Source organism: Meriones unguiculatus, chromosome 11 (genome assembly GCF_030254825.1).
Source record: "Meriones unguiculatus strain TT.TT164.6M chromosome 11, Bangor_MerUng_6.1, whole genome shotgun sequence".
Taxonomy (NCBI): domain Eukaryota; kingdom Metazoa; phylum Chordata; class Mammalia; order Rodentia; family Muridae; genus Meriones; species Meriones unguiculatus.
In genome coordinates, this window is record NC_083359.1 from 20,628,347 (window position 1) to 20,644,758 (window position 16,412).

The 16,412-nt window shown below is 48.1% G+C and overlaps 1 protein-coding gene across 6 annotated transcripts in view; it reads right to left on the reverse strand.

The window, feature by feature from the left end:
• Mapk9 (mitogen-activated protein kinase 9) overlaps nt 1–10,486 on the reverse strand; it is a 43,369-nt gene extending 32,883 nt beyond the window's left edge. For 4 of the 6 annotated variants that reach the window (XM_021651730.2, XM_021651732.2, XM_021651731.2 and 1 more), the window contains exons 1-2: nt 10,255–10,486; nt 750–920 (exon numbers count right to left, since the gene is read on the reverse strand). In XM_021651730.2, the coding sequence (XP_021507405.1) occupies nt 750–871 (122 nt within the window). In that variant the 5' untranslated portion in view covers nt 872–920; nt 10,255–10,486. Of the gene's footprint in view, nt 1–141; nt 383–749; nt 921–10,254 lie in introns of those variants that run through there. The other 2 variants (XM_060363786.1, XM_060363787.1) reach the window with 1 other exon arrangement.
• Nucleotides 10,487–16,412: the final 5,926 nt, after the last annotated feature.

A 16,412-nucleotide genomic window follows, 5' to 3' on the forward strand; every position in this document is an offset into this window, starting at 1 on the left:
ATGTTTTGTCTTATTACAATTTCTTTTAAAGACAAAAATAATCTTGTTATTGGGAGTGGGGAGCTTTGTCCAGAAAACTACAGTCTAAAAAGTTGGGAGGTCCTGACAACAGTAGTCTAGAAAACACGTGAGAAACGTTACCTTTGTCTGGCCAGTGATGTCGCAGCAGCTGACTGTCTTACCATGCAAGAGCCTAAGGTTCAGGGTCAGACTAATGGTTCTGACGTCCTGGGCTGGACACATAGTTGAAGAGAGACACCAAAGAAGAGACGGCCAGCCCAACCCCTCACACAGCATCCCTTCCTGGTTAATCCATGGTGTGATAATGACACTGCCTGGCCTCATCCTGCCAATGAATGGCAAGGCACTGCAATGATGGCGCCTGGAAATGAATAGGAGTGATTGGGAATAAAAGGAGGAGGGGGGAGAAGGTGGCCATGATGAAGAAATGAATAAAACGCCAAATTCCTGTTACACCTCACTGTTATACCAATTATTCTGATATCATAATGACAAGGCAAATGAAAAAAATTTAAAAATAAATAAATAAATAAAACCAACAACAAAGCAAAAGAAAAACTAAGTTTGTATCCTAGATATGACTGTATATCATTACAGCAAGGATTGATTTATTTAGCTCAAAATCTACGACAGGGAGCATTTTTAAATCAGTGCTTCTAAAGTCTTATTTAGTTTTGCTTTTTACTAAAGGCTTATTAGTTTATGCTATTAGAACAGCCCAGACTTACCAGACAATTCCTTGGGCTCCAGACCCGATTGGTTTCAGTTGCTGGTAACGTTTTAGAACAGTGAAAGTTGAGTCCGCCACTTGCACACTGTAAAACTGACCATCGCCTTTACTGTCACTCATGATGCAGTATCATACAGCACTCCCAAGAGCTTGCACCTTCGTCAGACCCCTGAAGAGAGAAGCAGAATGAGCGGACGAGCTTACCAGACCGAATACGAGGAGCTCAGCTCACAGAGCTTCCGATCTGCTGGGGTCGAAGACAGCAGAGCTGAGATGGAAAACTCAGCGGGCCACACTCTCAGTTTCTGTGTATGTACAAGGAGCACATACACAGTTCAGCAGTGAATGACCATGAAAAGAAGAAATCAGAAGGAAGATTTCTAACATTTATTTATTTTATGTATCTGGGTGCTTTTCTGTGTCTGCATGCATGTATGTATGTATGTATGTATGTATGTATGTATGTATGTGTGTGCCTAGACAGTTGTAAGCAGCTATGTGGGTGCTGGAAATAGAACCTGGGCCCTCTGGGAAAGCAGTCAGTGCTCTTAACTGCTAAGCCACCTCTCTGGCCCTGAGAAGAAGGAATTTTGGGGATGCAGCCTAGTAGTCAAATGTCAGCATGCACAGGCAGCAGGTCACCTTAAAAACAGCGGGGGTGGGGAGAGACCCGCCTCTGGAGAAAAGAAAGTATGCGTTATTCCCAGCCAGAGTAAGACTACTGTGTTACTAACACATCTCATCCACTTCCTTCTTGTGGGACCAGCTTATGTCGAGAAGTCTCCACCACAGATGATTGATTCTAGAATTTCTGGAGACAAGCAGGTGGACTGGTCATCTAAGTGTATGACTACAAGCTAAAGCGATGAACCACAAAATGAGTCATATGCCAACGTAACAGGCTGAGATGGGTGGTAGAGACACTGGTATGAGCTGTGCATCCATAGGTGAGCCTGTGTCCCACAGGTAGGGTCAGACCTGGCCTTCATTCCCTGTACCTCAAACTCAGTTATAGCTCACATGAAATAATTACTCTACACTGTAAGAATATTCACAAATATGGCTATAAACCAGTGGCCTCAGAAAGTAGTTTTCTTCTGGTTTGGGTAAGGTGTTTGAATGTGAAATGCCCTTCCTAGCCCCATGTTTGGACACGTGGTCCTCAGAGGATGGTGCTGTTTGGGTAGGCTGTAGAGACTTTAGTAATTGGGGCTGGGCTGGACAAAGCTGGCTGCCGGAGGACAGGCATGGAGGGTAATGGCCTAACCGACCAGGGTAAACGCCTTCCTAGTTTGTGGAGACTGAGGAGTCCCCAGCAACAGGCTCCCACTACTGCCAACTTCACCCGGGTAAACTGTACCCTCGTAAACCATGAGCAGAAATGATTCCTTTCTCCGCTAAGCTGCTCTGTCATGCATTCCATCACAGTGGCTAGAAGAGCGAGAAATGTGACTGATATGCTCACTCTGTGAAAGGTCAGACAATGTTAATTGAAAAATTAGTCAGGTAATCATTTTGGCCTTTTAAATTAAGATGTGAACAGCAAAGCCACAGAGGCAAACATTCTACATATACACACAAATTATATACATACATATATATATATATATATATATATATATATATATGTATGTATTAACAGCACCATTATTTCTACAGCTCTAACAAATCCCTGCCTTTTTGTTCCACCATGAGGTACCTAATGCCTACCTGGAGAGTTTTCTGCAATGATAACTTTCTTCTCAACACAACAATGCCTAAGATTTCCCTTTAACATGGAAATAAGTTAGTAAAGGCTTAAACAAAGGTGTAAGGTCAAACAATCAATGGAAGCCACATGTTGGAAACAGTGGATTACTGAGTAACCTGTGGCACAAAGCCACGCCCATTTCTGGACCACCGGCCCATGTTGTGACAGTTATAAATCACAATCTTCTCCGGCAACTCCAGAGCTCTTTGTTATAGCTGCTCACATCACACAGATGGACTAGCACAGTATGAGGCTAGCTTCCTTGAACTTGGGGACTAATTAGAGTAGGGTTAGGAATTATTAATATAACTTGATCTCAAGATTTAAACTCACTCTAAAATTAAAATAAACACTCTTCTTAGGCAAGGAAAAAGCCATCTAAGAAGAACCTAGATATTACTCCTGTTCCACTTGGGCTGCAGGAGAACAAGACAAAGATCCCCTCTGATCCCCAAACCCCTGGCATACACAAGACAACTTGAGAAAACATGTAAGTGGAATAGCATTTTAAGTAAAAGGACCATAAAGTGGGGCTCAGAAAAACCATTTTACAAGTTGGAAAGTGCAAGCATTCCTCAAGCAGCCACAGAAGCCACACAGGCAATCGTGGATGAGCTGCCTCTGCTATGTCACTGTCACGGCCGACACAGCGCTCTCGCCAGGCCACTTCTACGGTCTTGGCAGTACACTGAGCTGGGGCTATCCAGGCTTTTCTAGGTCTGTCTTTTCCCCAGGACGTGAGCTTCTGGAGAAACGAGCTGGACAGGTAACTCAGTGGTACCGTGCTTGCCTGGCACAAGGCCCTGGGTTCATTCCAGAGGGGCTGGGAAGAGCACAGGAGAAAGGAAGAGAACAGTACTGAGAGACTGCCATGAAGGAAGGCTTCACTGAGGCAAAACCTGTCCTCAACTTTGTTCACGCCATGGACAAGGACACCTGCGAATACTGGTGAGAACTTTAAGGTGGCAAATCATACAAGTAGCAGCTAAGCCGGGTGCAGTAGTGCACGCCAGTAATCCCAGCACTCAGGGAGGCAGAGGCAGGGGGATCTCTGTGAGTTTGAGTCCAGCCTGGTCTACAAAGTCCAGGACAGCCAAGGCTACACAGAGAAACCCTGTTTTGAAAAGCAACAACAAAAGCAATAGCTAATGATGTACACACGCCTGAATCCTAACCCAGCATCACCAGCCTAGAAAGGCATGGGGTATGTGTCAGGTCATGTGTGTGCAGCACTCAAAAATATCTGTACAAGACTGGAACACATCTAACCAACAAGATATAAGCAATTCAAAACATAATGTACAAAGAAACCATTATCCAGAAAACAGGGGCTGTGTGTGCTGGCTTGGAAAGATATCTAAGATACACAAAGGAAATAAAACAAGTTGAATTAGAATTCACATAATAAATGCCAATCTTTGTACTGAGTACACACATATGACATGTACACATGTGAGCACACATGTAACACACACACTCACACACACATGCACACACAAACTCTAGACTCCACACCAGCAAGAACAGAGAAATAAATGAGACATGAGAAATGTTCCTTCTTCCCATCAGAACTTTCTGTACTGTTTTTAACCACATAATTTACATCAAAAACTAATCAAAATTTAAAATGAAAATGAAAAGCTACAAAATGCCCTTGTGGCACCTGCAGGGAGGGTGGTTTGAGACAGCTGAGACTGGAGTGGGGAGATGTCTCCGGCTCTGAGAGACACACAAATTCTCTCTAGTAACTTGTGAGGGACGCACGGCCAGCCTACAACTGGAGGCCCGAACTCCCGTGCAGCCGAGCACTGAACTGAGGTGTGTCTGGCCACAGCACCCTCCTTCCTCCTGGCACACCATGCCACATCTCTAATTAATGTGGGACATAAAGAGCTGGTCAAGGGCTGGGCAGCACCATGCGAGCACACTTTCTCTGAAGAAGCCTGAGTGATTCACGCCCAATTAACCCTTTAATCACACTGAAGTTTCTGAATGGCCACGACATTTGCACTATTTAAATGGACCCGATGTTGTGGCTAAAGCAGATTCTTAGTCACCCTGTTTCAAAACATGCTCTTACATTTGTCTTATAAATCTCTTCACTGGCCTGTGCTAATTCTCATGAAAGAACAAAAACTAGCTTATGGCGATTTAAGTGCCCCCATTCTGGAGACTGAGCTGAAGGACTACCGCTGAGCTCTACCACTGAGCGGCATCCCTATCACCAGCTTCCTGACCTGATGCTACACTGTAGTTGGGCAAACATACAACCATGTGACATTTGAGCCGCTCAGAGCAGCCCTGCAGGGCCTCCCTTCTCAGCTTCTGTTCTTGCCTTACAGTATGTGCTCTACAGGACATGGTCTTCACCTTGCCACCGTAGGACTCGCAGATTCCTTCCTGCCAGCCCTATTTTCAGGTACCAGGCCCCTTAGCCGAGAGCTATCTGCCCGCATGAGAACCGGCCACGGATACTCGAGCAGCTTTGTCACAGATCAAAACTAGAAACAGTACAAATATTCACGGCTGCACAGCTCGTCTACAGAATACTAGCCAGCACTGAAAAGAGCCACACTACTGATCTGGTAGATCTCAAATGCATTACATAGTTGGTCTCCATAGTCATGGATTCTGAGCTTTTTAAACTCAACCAGCCATAGGTAGAAAATATTTAGTTAAGATCAACTGTACCAAGGCACAGTTAGGTAGAAGCAAGAAATTCTATGTGTAATTGCATAGAAGTATAACTACAGAACACATGAATGTACTGCACAGTTCACAGCTAGAAGGTATTCAAAAGTTTTCATGACACAAATGATATTCAATGATCCAGATGGGATTTTTTGACCTAATTTAAACACTGCATGTATCAAAACATCACAGAGCATCCTAGTAACAGGCATAATTTTTATGCTTTCATGGATCAATTAAAATCACCATAAATTAAAAGTGACTATAACCTAGATCCTCTGCTTGGATATAGCCTGTGGTAGCTCACTAACCAAGTGGGTTTCCCTAGTAAGGGGAAAAGGGACTATTTCTGACAAGAACTCATTGGCAGGCTCTTTGACCTCCCCACTCCCCAAAGGAGGAGCAGCCCTGCTAGGCCACAGAGGAGGACTTTGCAGCCAGTCCTGAAGATACCTGATAAAACAGGGTCAGATGAAAGGGGAGGAGGTCCTTCCCTATCAGTGGACTTGGAAAAGGGCAGGGAGGAGATGAGGGAGGGAAGGTGGGGTTGGGAGGGAATGAGGGAGCGGGATACAGCTGGGATATAGTTAATAAAATGTAACTAATAATAAAAATTTTAAAAAAATATTAAAAAAGTGACTTTTGGGGAAATTCTACCTGTATTGAACATGTATAGTACATTTTTCTTGTCATTTACCCCAAGTCATGGAATACAATAACTTCGTAGTATCTGCTTTATATTCAAAGTGCTTGGGAGATGGTGGGAGGCAGATGGGAGAATGTGTACTAAGCTGCACTTGAACACCCATGAACTCAGGCATCCATCTGGGAGTTCTACCCCTGAGGATGCTGGGAGACAGCTGTACTTACAGAAGAAAGTGACCCTTGAAAGGTCACCTCATAATATAAGCCCATAAAGGTTTTCCAAGTGACAAAACTGCAGATGTATAGAGCAGATCTCAGCTGCCAGAGGTTATGTTTGGTGGGGGCTTGTAAGTTAGGCAGCTACAATGGGGCAGTACCAGAGACCTTGGGGATGCTAAGAAGCTTCTGTATCCTCTGGTGGCAGTGGTGGTTTCAGGAAACTGCACATGATAAAATGCCACTGAACTGCACACACACAATTGCAATGCCAACTTCCTGTTATGATACTGTACTAGAGTTAAATAAATATACAGTCAATGGAGAAAACTGGGTGAAAGGTAGGTGGGATCTTGCAGTTTCTTGTAGCAGTTTCTTCTGCAATTGTTTCACGGTGAGGAATTTTAAAAAGGGAGATCTGGTGAACAAACACACAGCAACCCTACCCTTCTCCTGTATGAATGCTCTTGACAGAGTCTTTGAAAGCTTGATTCAAGTCCTCAGCACAAGGGCAGATCGCAAGTCCTGTGGCCTGCTCTTGGACACCAGACACACCAGGTGACTCACACCTGCAGCCTCTGCTCAGCAGCTCCATCTGCCTGGCCTGACTTCCCTGTCTCGCCCGCTCTTCTGGCCAGCATTCACCCTCCTTCAAAACCTAGGTCAAGGACCTCCTTCTAATGCAAGGTTCCCTGCTGGCCCTTTCCCTGGAAACAGCACCACATGCTCCTTTCATTTGTGTGGGAAGCCCATCAGCTCTACTCTGAGCCCTTCAGTGGTAGAGGCCATATCCAGCTGGTTTTTGAAGGCTGGTCCATTATACAGCCCATCACCGTAGCTTAAAAGTCAAGCTAAGTAAAAGGATAAATGGGGGAAGGCAGTGTGGAACCGGTTAAAGTCAATCTCCTTGTGGACCGGTCACTTATCCAGGGCCAAGCAACTACCATCCTCTGTAAAACAGGGATGAGGACAGCACCTCGGGACACCCCTAGATCAGAGTTCAGCTCACCTGAGGAGGCACTGTGACCCGAGTCCACCCTCAATCTGAGTGTCATCCAGACTCACCTATACTTCTCAGGAAACTGAAACACTACACTACACTGCAGAGACGTCATCAGTAAAATCCAACCATGGAGGCACTCCAGAGCCACCAGCTGCTTGTGAACTACAAGGAAAACAGAAGAGAAGCAGGGAAAGCAACAAGCCGAAGAAATTTAGCTGAGTGTGGCGGCTTTTGACTGTAATTCTAGCACATGGGAAGCTGAGACAGGAGGATTGCCATGGATTTGAGGCCAGCCTGGGCTACAATGTGATATCATGTCTAAAAGAAGAAACAAACAAAAACAAAAGAATAAAAAAACCCCAAACCAATAAACACCCAAAAAATAAAAACCAACAGAGAAAGAAGCAAAATGACATCAACCAATAATCACAATATAAACCTGGCTCCACTTTGAAATGATTATAGAAACTATAAAATACTTAAGACACCTAGACTGGTTACTTGATGCTATGAAAGAATTATTGCTTTTAGAAGTTTAAGAGATGAGCATGGTGGTACATGCCTTTATTCCCAGCACTAGCGAGGCAGAGGCAGGTAGAGCTCCATGAATTTGAGGCCAACCTGACTACAGAGCTAATTCCAGTACCAGGGCTACACAGAGAAACCTTGTCTTGAAACCAAACTAAACCAAAAAAAAGTTTAATTGAGCCCCTGGTTAGAGAAACAGGCTAAAAAGTTCATGGACAGAATGATGTGAGATTTGGGATCTGTTTGAAAATCCCCATCATAAACAATTAACAGACTGCTGTTGAAATCAATTCACACAGAGGCCAAGTACAAACCATTAAGAATTTTTTTTTTTAATAAAATTACCACCTTCCTAGCCAGGTGTGAAAGCTAATTTCATACAGACAAAAACAGCAGCCCAGCTGACAAATCAAGTTTCTTTACAAATCAAATTTTTGTTTTATCTTCTACATAATACTTTTTAAAAATTGGTTCACTCATTAGTAATTACTTTGTTTGGCATTTTTCTTTATTCAGAAGGCTAAAACTTTTTTTCATTTGAAACTGACAAATTCAAGTATACCCTTGACCATTTATTTAAGGGATGGAACAAAGCCATTTTCAGCTGTTAACAAGTTATTATAAGGTCCCTGCAAATTAAAACCTCAGGAAAACCAAAGCTCTCCAGAGATTATGCCCCAAAAAAGACAATTATTTTTAACCATGCAGGACTCTTTTGAAAGGTGTGGGGGGGGGCATTTATAGATTGGCTATTGTTCTTCCAGAACAAACTGAAAGCCAAACACAAATAGAACTGAGAACAGTAGATTGAGGGGCAATGTGGGTTCGGGTTCTCACCAGCTGCTGAAGCACTCTGAGTCTCCATTTCTTCCTCTGTGAAACCCAGTTTTGCAGCTGCCACTCACAGGGGGCCAGTCACACTCAAATGAGTACCTGCTTGGTATCTGGGTGAACAGGGCCTAGCTCCTCTGGCCTCGGGCTACTGTTCCTGCTCTTCACTGCTTCTCCCTCCCACACAGCCAGCTCAGGAGGTTTAGCAATGCTGCAGGAGGTCCGCATTTGGCTTGGCACCAAACAGCTAGTTTTAATTAGCCATTGCCAACATTGAAAAATCAGGGTCCAGATACAAAGTTGGAATCTTGGCTTTTACAAAAATTGCTGAGTGAAGTTCTGGGGTCTCTACCATTCTACAATCTCACCCTGCTTTGGAGGGCGGATTCCTGGCTCCACACTGGGCAAAGTTCCTTGTTGATCTAGCCCTTTCGCTTTCTGTGTCTGCCTCTGCTCAGGGCTCACCAACACCCCCAACCCCGTGTCCTCCATTTCTAGGGCACAGACCCTTCACAGCTGGTGTCATATCCTGACCTGGAACTGTGTGTGTGCCAGCCTGCTCTATGGGACTCCTGGGCTCTCTGGGAGAAGGTACCCTGTTGCTATCTCTTTTGTGTCCCTAGAGTCCAGCAGAAAGCATGACCTAGATAATGCAGAATTCAGTAGATAACTCCTGATTGTGTGAAAGGAAGCTCAAGCAAAACTCTTAGCAAAATATAAAATTTTTAATCATAAATTGTTCTGACAGCTACTAGAGATTTTTAAAAACAGTAAAATATTTCGCAAAATGAGAATACGAGTCTGTTTGCTTACAAGTTTCACGTGTTAAAAGTCACCAACATAAACGGACAAAGCAAGAGATAACAGGCAGGCAGGGATGGTCTTACTGCTCATTCACCAAGCAGACACTACTGAAGACAGTGAATATATACCAGACAACTACCTGTATTCACAACGCTACAGAAAACATTAGGGCAAGAAAGCAGATAGTATCAAACCAGAGTAGGTGTTAGAAAGAAAATCAAAGAAACTGATGCACTAGAATGACTAAGCGAGGGAAAAGGGTGGTCAAGGCAGGCCTCACCAATAACAAGACACCGAACCACAGGAGGGAGCAGCATGAGAGAGACAACGGGATAAAAATCTTGCAGACAGCTCCGAACGTGGAAAATTGGAAGTGCAAAGGTCCTGAGGTAAATAAATGGTTTTGAGTGGGATAGAGAGGGCTGAGCTCTGCCTCAGTTAAAGAGGCGAAGGAGTAGCAAAGGAGGTGGGCAGGGCCCACTCTGGCTCTGCTGGGCACTGAAGATGAATGACAAGGCACTGGGGGAACCGAGAAGTGGGGGAGGGCTCTAAGCGATCGAGGGAGATTTCCTAAGACACTCACACCAGCAAGGGAGCATTCCCCCACCCTGGTGCCCTTAAATGTGCGCTCTGGGCTTTTGCCCTAGCGCTGAGACAGTCACACTGCCCAATAACAACCCCGACCAAACCCTACACATTCTACCACTGCTCCGAGGGGGAAACGGCCGGCCGGTGAGGGCCAGAGTCCCCGCCAAGGTCGTGGGGACCAAAGCCCAGGCTACTGGGCATCCAGCTGGGTGCAGCTGCGCGCCTCACAGCTGGAGGGAAGGCGCCACAGACCCCCGCGGGCAGGTCTGCTGGGGCTCGGCCAGACGGCGGGCCTGCAGCCCGGGGCTGCAGACAGCAAGCGGTAGAGAGCGACTGAGGAACCGTGGAGAGCCAGGCAGGACCGAGCAGCCCACGCCCCACGCCCCGCAACCCAGGCCCCGCGCGGCCCGAGCAGCCCCGCCAGGCCTAGCCGCCCGCCGGGCTCACCTCGGCTCCGCGCCGCCGCGCCGGAGGCAGAGGGAGGGCGCACTGGCGGCGATGCGTTCTGGCGGTTCTCAGCTCCGCGGCCCGGACCCGGCCGCCCCGCCCCGCTCTGCTCCGCCCCGTCGCCGCCGCAGTGGGTGTGAGGGGCGCGGGGCGCTGCGACCCTTCCGGTCCGGTTCCCTCCTGCTCTGCTGCTGCTGCTGCCGCCGCCGCCGCCGCCGCCGCGGCGCTCAGTCTGATGGATCCTCGGGTTAGCCAATCAGGGCAAGGATAGCCGAGCAGGCGGGGCCAATCGCGACAGCGGGGCGGGCCGAGGCTGAGAAGTACGGGCGTGGCTGGAGACTTGGTGTGGGCGGGCCCAGTGGCTCTCTTTGGATACTCCAGGGCAGAGTGGCGCCCCCTAGGCTGCGTCCGAGCCTGGCCGTCTGCTTGCTCCATGCTCGCCTGCCAGTGTGCCCTGCGGGCTAGGGATCCAGGCCAAGTTAGGACAGTCTCCCGAGCCCGCCCCCCACTAGGGCTAGGGGACTCGCATGCGCCGGAGAGGGTGGACCAAGGGGAACGGGAGCAGGGGAGGGAAAAGGCGTGGCTTTGCTACAGTGTAAGAGTGGTAGTCAGGCCTCAGTGGCAGCAGGTGCAAGCGGAGAGGCCGCCTGGATAAGGACTGGAGACGACGGGGTTAGACAGGAGTCTGGGACAGGATCAAGGCCTTGGAGCCCAGCAACCTTGATTATAACTGCCCCAGAGAAGGAGAGAGGAGAAACGCGGGGCCTTGGGGTCTGTTGCTCCCTAAAGTGTGTGCGCTGCGCATGACACACTGAATAGGCTCTTCACAGGGTTGGGGCCAGATGTCCAGACAGTGGGGGTTGGAGAGGTGGCGGCTATGACCTTGGTGAGTCAGTGATGGAGTTACGGCCTAGAGAGCACTCTTGAAAGAGACAAGTTTCTGCTTCAGTGTAGAGGCACAAGGAGGGCGTTCAATGCTGAAGGACTTCTAGACGGTCCTGGATAGTCTTTGACACTGTCGCTTTTATTGCCTCTCCTGCAGCTCTTGGGCTCTCAGATAGGTTCCAGCAGGCCTGAGGTCGTAAAAGATGTTTGGAGAGCACAGAATTTAGTGTGCCGACTACTCTGGGTTTTGATAAAAAGCCTGCAAGTGAGACGCGGATGTTGGACTCACTCGGGAGAAGCTCAGAAGCTCTAGACAGGATAGGCTGGGGGCTGGCCTTTGGCTAGAGTGGTAGGGCTGGTAGTGGTAGTCACAGGATGCCAAGTAGTAGCCAGGAATAAGAACCCTGCTCATAGGAAGGTCAAGAGACTAAGAGGCCCCCTAATCTCAGCAGAACTTGAAGAGAGCTGCAACCCTCTGACTCAGGTTTCAAGTACTGGGCCAGGGTGGTGGAGGCACTGGCCTCTGAAGAGCAGTGGGATAGAGAAAGGGACCCAGTCAATCACGGTGTCCCTGTCTTACGGTGCTTTTCTATTTGTTTTGACAAAGCAGGATGACCGAAAAGCACCTTGGGGAGGAAAGGGTTTATTTCTGCTTTCGACTCTCAGGTCGCTCTGCATCAGAGTAAGGATCTCAAGGGAGGAACCAAAGCGAAGGCTTACCGGCTTGCTCAGCTTGCTTTTTTACTCAGCCCAGAGCCACCTGGTTATGCATGGCACCGCCCCCCGTGGCCTGGGTCCTCCCGCATCAATCATTAATGAAGAAAATGCCCCCACAGACTGGCCATTTTCTCAGTTAAGATAAAACCCAACCAGCGGAGTCCTCCTTTGGCCACCCCCACCTTGGCCACCAGGGGGAGTATGGTTTATTCCTGCTTAAAAATCCTCCCAGCTCCTGAGGGCGCAGCATTCAGAAAGGTTCATTTTGTGGGCTTCTGTCCACACCTGTTCTCACCTCAGCTCTCGCCGTCACCTGCTTTAGGATCATCACAGAAAACAGAGCCAGCGATTGGCATTATTAAAAAGCAGTACAGCCTGGCTGTCACAGTTGCAGTTTCCCTGAAGAACAGTGACCAGTGCTCCCCCTCAGATTAGACTGGACCTCCAATTCCCAGGCACCCACAGCAGGCTTTCATAGCACCAACCCAATGCAAAGTTCACTAGCCACGAAGCATCACGCATGCGTTAGCCCACTGCGTTTTCCATCCGGATTCTGTTCATTCTACAGACAGCGCTCTTCCTTCCGCTTTTACGAAATAATGGTGGACATACACACGGAAGCAGAGCTGAGGTGTCAGGACAGGGTGGGAAGGAAGGATGCCGGTCCGCACTTTGAATGAGCACACCGAATCCTGGCAGAGGCCTACAAGCACAAAGATCTGGCCACAAGCGTGACCCGAATCCCATGTACGGACACTGGCACCCGGTTACCCTGGTCACACAGGTAGAAAAGTGGGGGGTGGGGAGGCTCCTGGCAGAAGGAAATCCTTCCTGAATCTGGGAAGCCAAAGGAAAGTGCTGCTGGGTCTGTGACTTTGACACATGTTTGGACCAGGTCTCAGGTAGGAGAGGGGCTTGTTTGCTGTGTCCAGGGAAGCAGAGCCACCTACCCCGGCAGGAAAGGAAGTTGGACTGGAGTTATACAGTCCTGGGGATGGGCTGGCTTTGCTGAGCACGGGCTGATGGGCACACGGGCTGCCTTCTGTTCCCTGCTGTGCCTTCTTTAGCTAGACGGGTTTGAGTAGGTGGTTGCTTTTTTGACGTAGTTGCATCTTCTAAAAATTGAGAGAATTTCCAAACAAAAGCAAAAGGGGCCAAACTCTATTGTCGGCTTCTCTTTATCAAGGGCAGTGGTCTTGGGGAACTGGATGGAAGATTCCTCATCAAGTGAGGCCCCAATTTTTCTCCACCCTTGATCTTCCCGTGACCCACACCTAGCAGCATTTCACCCTTACCTGCCAGCCTTTGCAGATAAAGGGCAGCTGCTGAAGGTGTCAATCAAGGATTTAAGTGATAGGATTCAACGTGTGTTTTAGAAAGATCACTAGGGCTTGTAAGGGGTGAAGAATGGTGGGCTTAAGGCCACGAGGCCAGTTGAGAACTTGGGCAGAGGCCATTTTGAGAGACGGAAGCCAGGGTTAGGTGCCATGATAGCAGGTGCCAAGAGAAAGGAGCTGATTTTATAACCGCTTCAAAACTTAAGGGGAATATAAATCAATCTCCAATGAGCTATCACTACATAGCTACCAGGAGTAGCGCACTAAAATCTAATAGCAAGTTTTGGTGGAGACATGAAGCAGTTGGAACACTCATGCCCTGCTGGTGGGAAGGCAAAATGATATACTTTGCAAAATGGTAGAGTAATTTTGAATAAAGCTGAAAATACAGTGGACAGGCCACCCAACCATCCCGATCCTCCTTTCTGTGGCTTCTAGTCTCTCTTCTGCCCTGACTCCTGGTTCTATCTACCCCTTGATGCTCTGGCAGACAAATGCTATCCACTTGCCTGTCCCACAGTGACCTCTTTGTCAGGAAGGAGAAGGCACAGAAAGCCTGAGTCCTGGGCTGGAATGCTGGGATAACAAGGATTTGTCCAGAGGCCTGCTTCCCATGCAAGCTCTGAACTGAGAGTTTTCTGGCCTGCATTCCAATCTGACTCTGCTTATCAGCAATACTTCCCTGGGCAAGGGATTAGCTCCCCCAAGCCTAATTCTGTGGGAAGTAGTAAAGACAGTGATTATGGCCTGTTGGGGATGCTGTGATAGGATAGAGTCCCTGAGAGTGGTTCTCACTCAGGCTCCCTCTGCCTCCCTCTCCTCCCTTCCTGCTGCTCTCAAATACTTCTTCTCTTCTCCCAGCTGAGGAATCTACCTGAAGATCGCTTCAACTGTTTTGTAGAGGAAAACAGCTGTGCACAAGCCAATGGGGACAAGTATGGTCTATCTGTGGGTGTGGTATGTGTATCTGTGTGTGTGTGTGTGTGTGAGAGAGAGAGAGAGAGAGATTATATGTAGTACCAGAGGCAGGCTACTTTATAAAGAGACGTGAGATCAGGGACTTAACTCAGCCGTAGAGCTCCCGCCCACTGTGGTGGTGAATTTTTTGTCATGGACTTCGTTAGAGTGAGAAGTGACTGAGAAATCAATAAAATACACATCCAGATATGTCCTTGGGACTGCTGCCAAAGACTGACTAAGGGAGGAACCCGCACCCTGAGCCTAAGTGGTACTCCATAGGTTGGGGCTTAGATGTAATAAAAGAGGAAAAGCAGAGTCAGCCCCAAGTAGGGATTTCCTCTCTCTGCTTCCTAGCTGCTGCGAGGTGAACTGCCCTGTTCCTCCGTGCCCTCCCTGGCAGGATGGAATGAGTCTCTGAAACCATGTGCAAAGGAAACTCTCCCCTCAGTTGTTCCTATTAGTTACTGTGCCACAGTGATGAGAATAAAAGGCACAGAGCAGGTGAGAGGCCCTGGTCCAACCCCTGGCACCCTGAGAAATAAACCTAACCTAGAAACCCTGACAACAGTTAAGAAGAAATGTTTAAGGGCATGGGGTGCGTGATAATTCAAAGGAAGACCAGAGTTCAGTCTCCTAGACCCCCCCATTTTAAAAGCTGGGCATGCTGGCTTCTATTTATAATCTTAGACCTAGAGAGACAGAGACAGGTGGATTCCTGGGGCTCAGTGGCCAGACAGCCTACCATAATTATGATCCTGGGGTCTCAGCAAAAGATCTTGTCTCAAAAATGTACAGTGGATGGTGCCTGAGGAGGAATGGCCCCCAAGGTTGACTTCTGGTTGGTGGCCACATGCATACATACATGCACACATACACACAGAGAGAGATTTGTTTTGAAGTGAGGTTGGAAGTACAGCCTTATCTGGCTATGGGTTTCTTGCTGGCAAAGTCTCCAGGCCATCCAGGGCACCCTATCGTATGAGAGACTGTACGCTTACATCACGTATCTGGTCTTCTCCTCATAAAACCACCAGACGCCTATCCTAATCTTAGTGACCTTATCCAATCCTAATCATTTCCCTAGGGCCTTAACCTCTAAACACCATAACTGAAATAACTTTCCACCTCTTCATTCCTCACAGTAGCCCCAGAGAATCACTCCCACTGAAGCAGAACCACAGCAGGACCCGCGCTGGGGAGTGTGTGTGCTGTTCACTGTGGTGAAATCGGTGTGGGCGGGGGGGGGGGGGGGGGAGGGGGAGGAAGCCTCGGGGACCAGGGATGGAGAACCCAGGGATGGGGAAGGGGTCCACTCAGGGAACCGTTCTTGTAGCATCCACACACACACACACGTCAGTCAGCTGGGTTAGACCCGGGCTTACAGGACGCCATCACAAGTGAGTGGACTGAACTGGCTGGAAAATGTGGTAGTGGAGGGATAGATTCTCTGATATCTGGAAGGTGTAGAGGTGACATGGAGGTCCAGCTGAGGGGCTTGTGTCGAATGGAGGCAGATACTCAGGATTGTATAGCCGGCGACTGAATGTTGTGCCCCTCAGGCCTTTCTCTAGACATTTGCCACAGTGCCAGTAGCTGGACCCTGGCTCCCAAGCCTAAAGACTAGAGAGCTTTTCTGAAAGTCAAGCTCCAAAAGGGCATTGACATTATGCATCCCACAATGCCTAGGGTTTCCTAGCAGAGACTGTCCATGTCAACAGATGGGTGAGGAGAACTGATCATCTGCCTTAACTGGACAAGGCAGTCTAAGGCCAGACGGAAGAGAAGACTGATACAGTCAAACAGAAAACTGAATCTTACCACACAGAGAAACTAACCAGAGGATAAATTCCAAAAGAAGTAAAAATATTATTGTTGGCTTCAGAGGGACTGAAAATTTATTACACCCTGAGACAAGAGCCAGCCATTCAGAAGCTGTTCTGAATACTCATTAATGACCTTGGTCTCAGGTGAGGTGGCCTAGAGGTAATCATATCCCTGCAGTAGAAAACACACCCAGAGCAAAGTTCTTTGCTTCTAAGACTCATCTCTGTGTTCTCTGACAGAGGAACCAGGAGTCACTAGAGATATGGTAGATCCAGGCTGGTCAGGAAATGTACAGGTTGGATCTGGAGTGGAGTGTAGTATGAATCAGGAAGTACTTACAAAATACACAGACAGACCCAGAATGATGGGGGAGGAGGTGTCGGAAACACAGAGGCCAAGACAAACAGCTCCCAGCAGCCTCCGCTAGGATCTTAG